At 45.5% G+C, this 13232-nt stretch overlaps 1 protein-coding gene across 1 annotated transcript in view; it reads right to left on the bottom strand.

Moving 5' to 3' along the window:
- Positions 1-13232, bottom strand: part of ARFGEF2 (ADP ribosylation factor guanine nucleotide exchange factor 2) — an 81941-nt gene that overhangs the window by 37922 nt on the left and 30787 nt on the right. Inside the window, exons 8-16 of the mRNA XM_052650395.1 lie at positions 11943-12094; positions 9010-9140; positions 7592-7826; positions 6283-6382; positions 5440-5579; positions 3986-4094; positions 2876-3044; positions 953-1064; positions 136-341 (exon numbers count right to left, since the gene is read on the bottom strand). Coding sequence (XP_052506355.1) covers positions 136-341; positions 953-1064; positions 2876-3044; positions 3986-4094; positions 5440-5579; positions 6283-6382; positions 7592-7826; positions 9010-9140; positions 11943-12094 — 1354 coding nt within the window. The remainder of the gene's footprint in view (positions 1-135; positions 342-952; positions 1065-2875; positions 3045-3985; positions 4095-5439; positions 5580-6282; positions 6383-7591; positions 7827-9009; positions 9141-11942; positions 12095-13232) is intronic.

The following is a 13232-nucleotide window of genomic DNA, read 5'->3' as shown; positions in this document are numbered from 1 at the left end:
CTGGTGCAGAGTGAACAGAAACCTCAGTGGCTGGACACAGATTTAAAAAGACTAAACCGAACCCCCAACCACAGTAAGACTGATGCTCTGAGGAGGGCAAAAACATGGTGGAAGAGACTCAGACACAGTGCTCACCCCTGGTTGCACTCTATGTATCTTGCAGCGAACTTCTCCATTAGCCGATCAATCTTTTGAGCTTCTCCAGGTAGGCGGAAACCTTCTAGAAATGTCCGCAGGGCCGAGACAAACTCCTTTTCACAGAAGTCGAGTTGGTCCACGTAGGCATACATCACCTCCTTGTTGAACTTCATGCTTTCTCCCAGAAAATCACCTACTTGGGTCTGAAACATACACACTCACTCACACCTAAAAACTGTCAAATATGAACACCCAGTGAAAGACACTTCAGTCAAACAGGCGAGGAATAGTGCCCTGGCTCTCAATACCTAGGATGGGCTGGGCTGCTAGAAAAGCTGGGTCACTCCCTAAGCCTGGCCAACAACCAAACCATCCCAGGTTCAGTTGGCACTGCCATGAAGAAAGGCACTGAAAAATGGAGGAATGATAAGACACACTCAACAGAGAGATGAGCTGCAGATGAGCACCCGAAAGAACAATTTCTGGCAGTCAAGGGACACTTAGCTCCTACAGTTCACTTCAGTTCAGTCGCTCAGTCGTGTCCGACTCTCTGCAACCCCATGAATCGCAGCCCGCCAGGCCTCCCTGTCCATCACCATCTCCCCCCAAAGAAACCACCACCTGTCAGGAGGCTAGTTTATTCCCTGTAAAGAACTTCTGGCAACACTAGCCAAAAGGATAAACAGGACTATGTAAACAGGAGTGCAGACAATGGCACTGCACTCAGGGGTCGGCCAGTCTCTAGATGAAAGCCAGTAAGGTCTCAGAGCCACACGGAAGAACCCACAAGTATGCGCCCAGCCACCCATCTTACAGAATCCAGACGCTCCTCCTGGTGCAGGAATTGGGCAATGTCTTCCACCGATGTTCCCAGCATGCCCTGCTCCTGGAGATATTGGATCCCTCTCTTGGGTTTCTTGTTGAATCTGTTTCAAGACATGGGACACAGGTTGCTGATTCCAAACTCTGGGGGATGGAAACAGCTGGCATTTGAGGCAAATTACAGTAATACGTGAACAAGTCATCCCATATCAGCACACAAAGTCTTGTGTGTCCTGGTAGCTTTTCTCAATTCCACCTTTAATTTCTGACCTAGATCTAACAGAATCTGCTGGTTGTCACCTCAAATCCATTTCCTTCTTCTCCAACACTAATAAGACCTAGTTGTTTAGCTGGGCACACAACTATCTGGGATTAAAAAAAACACATTTCCCTGCCTCCCTTAGACAAAGTATGGCAATTTGATAAACTTCTGCCCGGTGAGAGATTAGAACTGGTGTGGGTACTTCTACAGCAAAGCTGACTTGGCTGAGGGGGGCAGGGGGTATGCGTCTTTAGCTTTTTCCCTTTCTTCCCCACAATACATGTGTGATGACCAGAGCTCCAGCAGTCATCTTAAACCAGAAGGCAACGGTGAAAACGCAAATTGTATTCAGGATGGTGAAGCAGAAAGATAAAAGCAGCCTGGGTTTCTGCCATTCATAAGAGCCACTCTAACAGTCCTAGACTCTGTACTCTGGGATTTCCTCCAACGGCACTTGAGTAGTTACTTCTGTATTTCCTGTTAAAGGCAGGCAAATATAACCGCTATATAAATTCAACTTGTTATTCACCACGCCACGCACTGGGGACTGACAGAAGCACAGAAGCACGAACTGTAGCAAGAGCTGCAAAGAAAGGCTCTGCTGGGACAGAGGTGACCCTGGACCTGTCCAGAGAGTGTGGTTACTGGGGGCCTCTTTGAGGAAGAGATGCTTTGTCAAGCCTGAAGGTTGAAAAAGACCCAAGAATATTCCAAGCAGAGGGTGCAATGGTGCTAAATGCTTGAGATGTTCAAGGGACTGAAACCCATGTAAGATCCAGGAGTACTGGAAGAGACCAGAGAGGGAGGCTGGAGGCTGGATAGGGATGTGGGGAGGAAATGGGAAACCTGGAGAGAGTGCAGGCAGGGGAGTGCTAAGACTGATGTGAGTGTTCAAAAGATTCCTTTAGCTGCTGTGGGAGAACACAAAGGGGGGATGCAGGGATGGTGAGAATAGAAATAATCATACTGGGGGTTGGCTAAAAATTCCGTTTGGGTTTTTCCATCAGATGTTACAGAAAAATGCAAGTGAACTTTTAGGCCAATCCAATAAATGAGTACTGTAACATCAATTTTTAAAATAAACGGAGTTTACAAAATTGACTAACCATTCAAAAGTTGGACAACATGTGAGAATATGCATTTCTATGTATAAAAGATGAAAGAAACCATGTTTACTCATGATTCTATGATGATGATGTGATTATATGGGAGAAGGTCCTTATTTTTCAGCCATGTAGAGCTTAAGTAATGTGATGGCTACAAATTACTTTCAAATGGTTCAGAAAAAAAAAGAATAGATAACACAGATATGGCAAGAATTAATTTTTTTGTATGCTGAAGTTTTTTACAATAGTTACCAATGGCGAGTTCCTCTAGGTAGTAATTTTATGAGTGATTTTAACATTCTTGCTTTATACTTTTCTGCATTTTCTAAACTGGTTAAATTTTATAAATTAGGAATAAAGAAAAAAAAGACCAGGCATCAACCTCACAAAGCTATGAGATTTCTCTCTCACGCACTCACAACGCGCACTTGGCGCGACTTGATTGGGCCTGACCATAAGCACCAGCCCCAGTTGTAACAGGCGTTTCATCTTCAGGAGTCAAAGCCAGGTTCCCAAGAGACTCAATCAGAGCAACAGCCACACTCACAGCTCGATGCCGTGTTCAATCATCTCCTTCTGTTGCTTGATGACCTCAAACTGCTCCGGATCGTCCTGGATGGTTGTCTGAGTCCCTGAGGACACCGTGGACTCCATGGACGTCACACTGCTCCGCCTCGCCAGGTCCCCCATCTCCTGATCCACGGGCCTCTCCTGACCTGCGACGACATAAAAGCAAAGGAAATCAAATGAGCAGATGGGACGCAGGTGCAGCTGAGCTGAGGTCTGGCTGTGCAGTTCCCTTTCCTAGACCTGTAACAATAAGCTTTGTTCATGAAAACCTTGCTATCACGGTTACTTAACAACTTGCTTGTGGAAAATAAGCTAATGCTAAAATTCACATGAAAGAATAAAAGTGCAAAAATGCACAAGAAAGAACCTGTCCTATCAGGTACTGGAACTCACTGTAGAATTCTAGGCATTTGAAAAGCATGGGATTGGTGGAGGAACAGAAAATCAATACAACAGAAAATTCAGAAACAGTTATGCACACAGGGAGAAGTGATATACCGTCAAGGTGGCACTTCAAATCAGTGAGGGAAAGAAAGACTGCTAAAAGAAGTTGTAATGAATGGCTCTCTGTTTGGAAAAATGAAGTTAGAGCACAATTCACACTATCTCCAACCACCCCCCCCCACACCCAAGTTCCAGATGGATTAAAAAGCAGAACCTTCAAAATACTTCAGGTATTTCCCAAACTAAGGTATTTTGCTAATTCTAAGACAACTATGGGCAACCCACTCTGGTACTCTTGCCTGGAAAATCCCATGGATGGAGGAAGCCTGGTGGGCTGCAGTCCATGGGGTCGCTAAGAGTCGGACACGACTGAGCAACTTCAATTTACTTTTCACTTTCATGCACTGGAGAAGGAAATGGCAACCCACTCAAGTGTTCTTGCCTGGAGAATCCCAGGGACGGGGGAGCCTGGTGGGCTGCCATCTATGGGGTCGTACAGAGTCGGACACGACTGAAGTGACTTAGCAGCAACTTAGCAAGACAACTATATCAGGATAGCTGTTTCCAAAAGTCGTGGGCAGCCTATTGTGAGCGGCGGGTGGTGGCAGGTGGGAGGTGAGTGTGTGCGCTGAGGGTCTCTCACCCAGGCTGGTCTGATGGTTGGGATTCACATACAGGTCTTTGCTCCACTCCACCATGCACTTGAGGATGGACACAAGGCACTCCAGGCCTTTCTTCCTGAGACTGAGCTCCTAAAGGACAAGGTGACAAGTACAGAGACTCAGCGGATAAACTAAGTGCAGATGTCTGGAGGGCTCTGGGAACCCTGTGACGATACAAGATAATCACTGACATTTAGAGTTACTGACCCAAGGAAGAGGGAACCTGTGATGTAAACACTGAGGGCTCACTGCAAAAGCCATGATCATCTTTAAAGGTATTCATTACAAACTCCCTACCTGCAAAAATATGGGATGTGTACTTTCCTAAAGTGAAGAGTATTATTTGGATTTTTAAAGTGAAATTCTCATTCATTGCTTATATAAACTAAAAAAACGACCAACCAAACATTTAAAACACACTTTAAAAAAAGGGAGAGAGTCTTAACTAGTGACCCTGAAAAAAGAGAAAAGAATCTTATGTAGCAGATGAATGACCGTGGACACCACCATCCCCTGAACATCCACAAAAGCATTTCATCTTAAGGCTTACTCTGCAGGTAAATAAAAATACTTTCTTTTTTTTTTTTTTTTTAAAGTAGCACTTCTCGGGACTTCCCTGGTGGTCCAGTGGCTAAGACTCCACGCTCCCAGGGCAGGGGACCTGGGTTCAATCCCTGGTCAGGGAACTAGATCCCACATGCCATGACTAAAGAGTCTGCATGCTTCAAGTACAGACCTGGTGCAAATAGACAAATAAATATTAAAAAAAAAGAAAAGTAGCACTGTTCTCAACTAAAAAGCTGAATGTGGATGTGAGCTGCCAATCATCTTTTAAAAACTGCAAACATTTTAGACTCAAAATAGCATCTAAGATGGTCTGGATCTCCCTGGGCAACCTACCAACAACTGTAGACCTTTGTCGAAGGAAAACGCCCATATCCACCAACACTCTACGTGTGATTACAGGTGGCTCACAGACCTTCCAACCAGCTTCTTCAGAGACCTCAGGTTAAGAACCCTATTGTCTTTGTAGGGAGGGAATAGTGAGGGGATCTAGAAAGAAGCAATCTCCTTTGCCTTTACTCTAGACTGGGATCCTGTGTTCACGCCATCTATGGAAAGGTGACAGAGTGAACAGGCTCCCTACAGGTCTCAGCTCAAGCGTCACTTTCTGAGGGAGACGACCCTGATGGCCCCACCCTCGCCTCCAACACCCCTATCGTCCCTGCTTTATTCTCCCTGCAGCTTGCTTCTTCATGGTCTGCTTCTAAGTGTCAGGACCACAGCAACTGTGCACGTGAGTGTGCTCGTCTGTGTTCTGTTAACTGCTGCATCCCCAGCACCAAGGACAGCGCCTGGCACATGGCAGCGCTTGACAAACGGGCACTGAAGTGAATCAACTGTAAACATACATGAACGTTCTCAGTGGTTTTACCTGCAGAGGCGTCATTCCCAGCTCGTGTCCACTTCTTCCCTGAGCGATTTTGGATAAATCGTTTACGAGGCGCTCAAAAATGTTAGCAGCATTTAAATCACAGTCGTAGTTGACGTAAATATCTACAACGCACTGGGCATCTTGGAAAATAACACATGGATGTTAGAAATTCTGACTGAACACAGAGAACAGCTATGTTTCCTTATTAAATGAGATTCCTTGGTCAAAAAGTTTTCCCAGTGAATCAGTTAACTCAGGCTGGACACACTCACTCAGGAAGTGTGTGATGGAAGGACTAGAAATGCAGGAGGCCCTCCTAGGCCTGCCCTGGCACTCACTGAAATCTCAGGCTGCTCACTCAAACTCTCACAGCTTACTCTCCTCGTCAAAAAGGGAGAACCACTGCCTCATCCAACTCTTAAAGCCGTGTAACTCTGATGAGGTTACTTTGATGACAAATAGACGCTCAGTTTATCGTCACACAACTGGGTGAAGGGAAATGCAAATTTACTCTAGCACCTAGTCAGGAGTTAGGACACTCAGACCTGGGACTCTGTGACTTATAAACCATGTTCAGCTTCTGGACAGTGACAAGTGTCCTAGTTTTTCAGGATCAAGAGGTTTCCCAGGACATGAGATTTTCTGTGCTACAGTCAGAAAATCCCAGGCAGAACAGTCTTGTCATCAGGTGAGCAGCAGCCTTTAAGGGAACGGTTTCCTCAGCACTTGATTACAACGTTAAAAGGAGGGGATCAAGGTCTTCATCTGGACTGTGGAGAATGAAAGCCTCAGAAGTGCTTCTGGGTAGGTCAAAAGGATGAGCCCCACTCTGGGAGACAGTACCTGCGCAGATCCTTGTCAGGGTCTGAATGACCATCCACCTGTGCTCGAAAGAGCTTGTTGATGTTTCTAAAATGTTCAGGAAAATCTCTTTGAAAAAGACCTATACGACAAGAAGATAAAGGAGGACAGCAATTAATAGCTTAAATTAGGGCTCAAAACCCCTGAAGCCTTTACAAGCAGGCAGAGTCTATTCGTAAAGCAGGGAGAGAGGCCGGGGAGGGGGGGGTGTATGTGGAGGGAGGCCGGGGAGGGGGGGTGTATGTGGAAGGAGGCCGGGGAGGGGGGTGTATATGTGGAGGGAGGCCGGGGGGGTGTGGGGGTGTGGGTGTGTCTGTGTATGTGCAGGTGGCTGCTGTGTATGTGTGTGTGTGTGCAGGTGGCTGCCCGGTTGTGTGTCTGTGTGTGCAGGTGGCTGCCCAGCACAGGAACCCAAGTGTGTGTGGGAGAGTGAGGAGGGCAGGACCACAGTGAACACAGCCCCATCAGAGTGTGCAGTTGCTCCAGAGAAAAAGCCAAGAGTTGCCACGCGGAAAGGCAGAATTGGAGTTGTGGGTTTTTGAGAGGAAATCAGAAATATGGATTTATATGGAGAATCGTGTTTCCTGATTTTTAAAATATGTATATTTATTTCTTTGGCTACTTCAGGTCTTACTTAGTTGTGGCGCTTGGGATCTTTCGTTGCAGCATTCGAGCTTCTAGTTATGGCACATGGGATCTAGTTCCCTGACCAGGGATGGAACCCAGGCCCCCTGCATTGGGAGCTCGGAGTCTTAGCCACTGAATCACCAGGGAAGTCCCTGACTTCTCAGTCTGGATACTAATTCAAGTTATTTCAAACAATTTATAGGCTAAACAAACATGTCTGGGGGACTGAGCCCAACAAAAGACCACACAATTTAAACCTTTGGTTATAATGAAAGGTATACAAGATTGGGGCTTCCCAGGTGGTGCAGTGGTCAAGAATCTGCCTGTCAATGCAAGAAATATGGGTTTGATCCCGGGGTTGGGTAGTTCCCCTGGAGAAGGAAAATGGCAACCCACTCCAGTATTCTTGCCTGGAAAATTCCATGGACAGAGGAGCCTGGTGGGCTACAGTCCATGTGGTCACAAAGAGTCAGACACAAATGAGTGAACACACATATACAAGATTTGGGGGCATAACTTTTTATGAAAAGGAATTCTCTTGCTCAAAAAGTTCTCTGGGGTGCCAGCAAGTAGACTGTGCTCCCACCAGTATTTAACACATCATATAAAAGCGTCATCAAACTTCAAAAAAAAAACCCCCAAAGAGTCAACTTGGAGTCCATACCTCTATTTGCATCTTCAGGTGCAGTTTAAAGTTTGAGAGAAGAGTGAGAAAAATAGCGAGAGAGAGCTCAAAGACATCAGGCACTGAGGAGACGCCGTTCTTGGACAACGCCACGCAGAGGTACTGCTTGATCGCGGTGATGAACATCTCGTGAGTCCTGAAGACCGGGCCGGCGTTCTGCAACACGGACAGGAGGAGCTGCAGGGAGACCACCTTGGAACGCAGCTCGTGGGACCTGGCAGAGGAGGCAGAGAACAAGGGCAGCGCTGAGAGTCAACATTTCAGAAAGGATGTTTCTCAACAAGGTCTCACTCCTCTATCAGTGAGGATTTTCTCAGAAGCCGGGGACTCAAGAATCAGCAACAGCACCTAAAATGTCAAGAGAGGGAGGGCAGCTGGCATGAGGTGGGTTCTCAGAACCTGCAGGCCCTGGGAGAACGAGAGCTGCCAACTGTTGTTTCTCTCTCCCACTCATAAAGCAGAAAATACAGCAGGAGCAAAATAAGTGCAAACCGATTCTGGAAACCTGGTTCTGCAACTAATCTAACAGAAGCAATTACTTCACATCCATCATGTGAGACTGTCTGTCCCACTCTACGTTTAGAGACAATGAGAACAGGGCTCTTCATCTACCTGCCTCAGGCTCCCATCCCTGCCCACAGGGATGGAAAGAAAGGGAATCCTTCAAGAGACTTTTCCCTAATGGTCATCATATTCTCAACAGAAGAGGACTGTAATTAGCAACTAGTAATAATGACAATAACAGTGACTATAAACTACCGTGAACTACTGGGCCCTGTGCTCGGGATATCATTCTACCATTTTAGGTAGATGATCCTGTGGGTTGATTTTCCATATTCCCATTTTCCAGATGAGGTTCCGTAGCTCTTACGGCCATGCAGTTGGTCTCAGGTGAGCCAGGGCTGAAGGCAGCTCCCCGTGGCTCCAAAACCTCTGCTTTGATGCCCCACAGCACCACCTTCCCTGTGGCACATCCTTCACTCTAAAGGTCTGGCTTCTCTGGGTTGGATCTGGGGCATAAATCTGTATCCATGAAAACAGAAGTTTCCATTCAGGGCAAGAAACTGAGGTTCTCTATGCATCCAGGTGGGGGACTCTCACCTTCAGATGATTAAATTCATCAGTCAGGAGAAAGAGGGTGAATTTTCAACCGAACGATTGTTTTTAGTATATAAACCAAGGAAAGCAAAACTGGGCCCAATAATCTTGGTTGGTGGGCACACAATCTATGATAAGAGGACTGTGGGACCTTCATGAGCCTGAAAACACTGTAAAACCGTCCCGTAAATTCCTGCATTTACACCAACCAGGGGACAAGGCAGTGGGGTTTCTTGGAGCCCCTAAGACCCTCCTGGATCATTAGGGTTATAGACGGCCAAGAACTGCTGTCCGCTCACTTTGGATCCGGGGGGCCTTCGCCAAGGGGTTTCATGGACAGCTTGCACAGGGAGCGAAACACCAGGAAGGCATCCTTCTGCAGAACGTGGGAGAACCTGGCGGCCACTGGGTGTCCCTGAGCATCCGACTCCTAAGATCAGAACAGAGATGAGAAAAATCAAAGGGTCCAAACAAAAGGATGACTCTTCTCAAAAATAAGAAATGTAATTATCTCATGAAAATGTAAATTATTTACTCATTGGCGGAGGTGAAGGATGTGGGGGAGGAAACAATATGTCAAAACAGGAGCTTCTGGGGGAGTTGTCACAGCAATTCTAAAACTTCCTTCCAAGTCCTTCAAAAAGTGGTGGTGAGTGGTTTTTTGTAAATGTTGCTGCTGCTGCTAAGTCGGTTCAGTCGTGTCCGACTCTGTGTGGCCCCACAGACGGCAGCCCACCAGGCTCCCCTGTCCCTGGGATTCTCCAGGCAAGAACACTGGAGTGGGTTGCCATTTCCTTCTCCAATGCATGACAGTGAAACGTGAAAGTGAAGTCGCTCAGTCCTGTCTGACTCTTAGCAACCCCATGGACTGCCGCCTACCAGGCTCCTCCACCCATGGGATTTTCCAGGCAAGAGTACTAGAGTAGGGTGCCATTGCCTTTGAGCAAAGGTTAAATCATAAAAAACCCAAAACGAATATAGATAATTATATTAGTTTGGGTAAAAAAGATATTTCTAAGAATACTGTTGGGTTTCCCAGGTAACTCAGTAATAAAGAATCTGCCTGCCAATGCAGATGTGGATTCCATCCCTGGGTCGGGAAAGTCTCCTGGAGAAGGAAACGGCAATCCACTCCAGTGTTCTTGTCTGGGAAATCCCAGGGACAGAGGAGCCTGGCTACACTCCACGGGGTCACAAAAGAATAAGATCTATCTACAAGGATGTTCACTGTAGAACTGTCTCCTGTGATTAATCTGAAATAATCCAAAAACCTAATAGGAACTGGTTAAATAGATTATGGTAATCCATGATAGAATTTCACATGGCCATTAAAAAATTAGTTAGACATATACGTACTACTGATGTGAAAAGATGTCCAAAAAAGTGTTGAGGGAACAAAGCAAGTTGCAGTCTAATACGTGACACAGATACCGCGTGTGAATTTATACACATCCCTATATACGTGCATTCATTTAAAAAAATATTTTTTATTGGAGCACAGTTGCTTTACAGGGTTGTGTTAGCTTCTACTGTACAGCAAAGTGAGCCAGCTGTACGTATGCATGCACCCCTCCTTCCTGGACCCCCTTCCCATTTAGGTCACCACAGAGCACTGTGCTATACAGCAGGTTCTCACTGTCGTCGAATTTTATACATGCGTCAATGCTGTATATCCATCAGGCCCAGGGCATCCCCCACCAGTGCCTTCTCAATGGGGATGACAGAGCCCCAAGGGGACTGCTGCAGTCTGGATATCTGTGAGCCCCTCACTGAATTTCTTATGTAGAAACCTAATCCCTAATGTGATGAAATTTGGAGATGGGGCCTTTGGCAGTGAGGTGGAGCCTTCACGGACGGGATTACTGCTCTTGTTAGACAGGCCTCAGAGAGCTCCCTTGCCCCTTCTGCCAGGACAGAGTAAGAAGACGGCTGTCCATGAACCAGGAAACAAACAGGCTCTCACCAGACACTGAAACTGTTAATACTTTGACCTTGGACTTCCTAGCCTCCAGAACTGTGAGAAACACATTTCTGTTGTTCATAAGGCATCCAGTATACAGTATTCTGGAGAAGGCAATGGCACCCCACTCCAGTGCTCTTGCCCGGAGAATCCCATGGACAGAGGAGCCTGGTGGGCTACAGTCCATGGGGTCGCCAGGAGTTGGACACGACTGAGTGACTTCACTTTCATATTTCACTTTCATGCATTGGACAAGGAAATGGCAACCCACTCCAGCGTTCTTGCCTGGAGAATCCCAGGGACGGGGGAGCCTGGTGGGCTGCTGTCTATGGGGTCGCACAGTCGGTCACGACTGAAGCGACTTAGCAGCAGCAGCAGCAGCAGCATACAGTATTCTATTAAAGCAGCCTAAACAGACTGAGACAGGGGCAACAGTCAGGGTGGGGTGGAGTAGGGAATAGTTGTAGAGAAAATCTTATTATTTTTATGCATAAAGTGGATAAACATACAGTACATAAACAGGTATCTAGTTTATCAGTAACTAACATTCCATGAAACAGGGTGATGAATAGGAAAAAGAAATACATAAAAAGGCTCGTGTGTGTGTGTGTGTGTGTGTCTGTGTGTGTGTGTGTGTGATCATTTGAACAGTTGGGACACAAAGGAGAAGGGAGAGACTGAGTGAGTTCAGGAGGCAAAGTTCAGATCACATTTCTTCCTGTTTTGAATGTTTATAGATAGCATTTTCAATAGAACAACAAAGCTATCTAAAAAAATAATGTAGCAGACACACTTAAGAAAGGATGTTCATAATGTACCTTAAATCTAAAAAGCGGGTTACAAAACAGCATGCATATCATGTTATTACATTTAAGTGGTTTAAACATGGGAGGGAGAGAAAAATCTACAGTGTAAGTAAAACCTTAACAAATGTTATCTCTGGGTTACATTATGGATGACTTCTACTTCCTTATTTTTCTTTCTCTGTATTTCCCTTATTCTTTCTGTAATCAGTGTATACCATTTTGAGAAAAATGGCAAGAAATGTTAAGTTTTTAAAAGTTCTGAATAAATAGGGTTTAACAACGTTACATACCACCAGCATTAACAAGCATGTTTCAAGAACACAGAATATCAGGCCAGGATGGTATGACTAAATAACTAAACAGGGCTTGCTGGTTCTCACTGGCTTCTTCTGACAGAGATATAATTCTGCATCTTACAGAAAAAGTAAACATCGAAAGGAGTCTGATGGGACGATCACCAACGCACCAGGTTATCTGCTGATGACAAGGACTGCCTGTCGTCCGCTATCCCGTTGGTCTGGGAGTTTTCATCAGCTGCAGGGGGGGCGGCACGTTCCTGGCACTCCAGTTCACTCAGGACCCTCTCGGGCTCCGTCAGCCCGTGCTTTTGTGCTGCTTCTTAAAACACAATGCAAAAGTCATCATCAAGTCAGTACTTACCCTAAAAGATGGCCTGACACCAAGAAGAAGTTTTGGGGTTTTTAAGGTTTTTTTTTTTTTTTGGTGTGGACCATTTTTAAAGTCTTTATTGAATTCATTACAACATTACTTCTGTTTTATGTTTTGGTTTTCTGGCCATGAGGCATGTGCGATTTTAGCTCCCTGACCAGGGATCGAACCTGCACCTCCTGCATTAGGAGCACGTTGTCTTAAACAGAGAAGTCCCAGGAAGTCATTCACCTAACCTCCAAGCTACTGTTTTTTCCCTTTCTGGATTTTTGTGTCTGTTACCCACAGCCCCACTTCCAGGTTACTTTATACTGTAGTCTGGGTCAATGGTACCTTCAGAAATATGCAATATAGCAGCCCTGTCCACCCCTACCTACTTCTGAAGATAATTAGAAGCAGCTAAACAGAAATGCACAGAAAGGGTTACTAATGTAGGAGTTAGAGAACAAGAGTCACGTAAATGAAGAGGCTGATAGCTATGATAGAAAACCTTAGTCACAGGAGGGGGAAAAAAAGGAGATCTGAGCTTCCTGGCAGCCATGTGGAAAAGGAAAAGACAAAGAATTAAATGGATTCCATCATTTCATGAGAGAAAGCATATCTGATGACTAGCAGAACAGGTGAACTCTATGAGAAATTTACCATGTGGATTGCTATCTTAATTTATTTAAGGGACACTAAACAACTCAGTAGCACAATCTTCAAAAATGGTTTCTGAAACATATTCAACAAAGATTTATCAGGTGCCTACTATATGCCAAGCTCTAGGGTAGGGGCTGGAGGAGACACTATGAGTGAGACAGACAAGGTTCACCATGTGAGGACTTCATATACTCATATGTTGGCCCCAGGAAAGAAAAATCTAAAGGTATGAAATAATATCACTTTATTTTTAAAGACACTTCTCAAAGAGTTAAACCAACAATGAAATCTATGACTATAGCTTGGGGGTACCTTAAATTAACAAAAAGACAGGGCTTTGAGCAGTGGGTCAAAACTCTTTGACCTTGATGCTCACTCGTTAAGAGATTTTAAAAGTCAGGACCCGGTATACATGTGTGCACAAAGATAAACCATTGAAACATAT

The sequence above is a fragment of the Budorcas taxicolor genome, chromosome 13, assembly GCF_023091745.1.
Source record: "Budorcas taxicolor isolate Tak-1 chromosome 13, Takin1.1, whole genome shotgun sequence".
Classification (NCBI taxonomy): domain Eukaryota; kingdom Metazoa; phylum Chordata; class Mammalia; order Artiodactyla; family Bovidae; genus Budorcas; species Budorcas taxicolor.
This window is presented reverse-complemented; position numbering and strand designations above follow the sequence as displayed.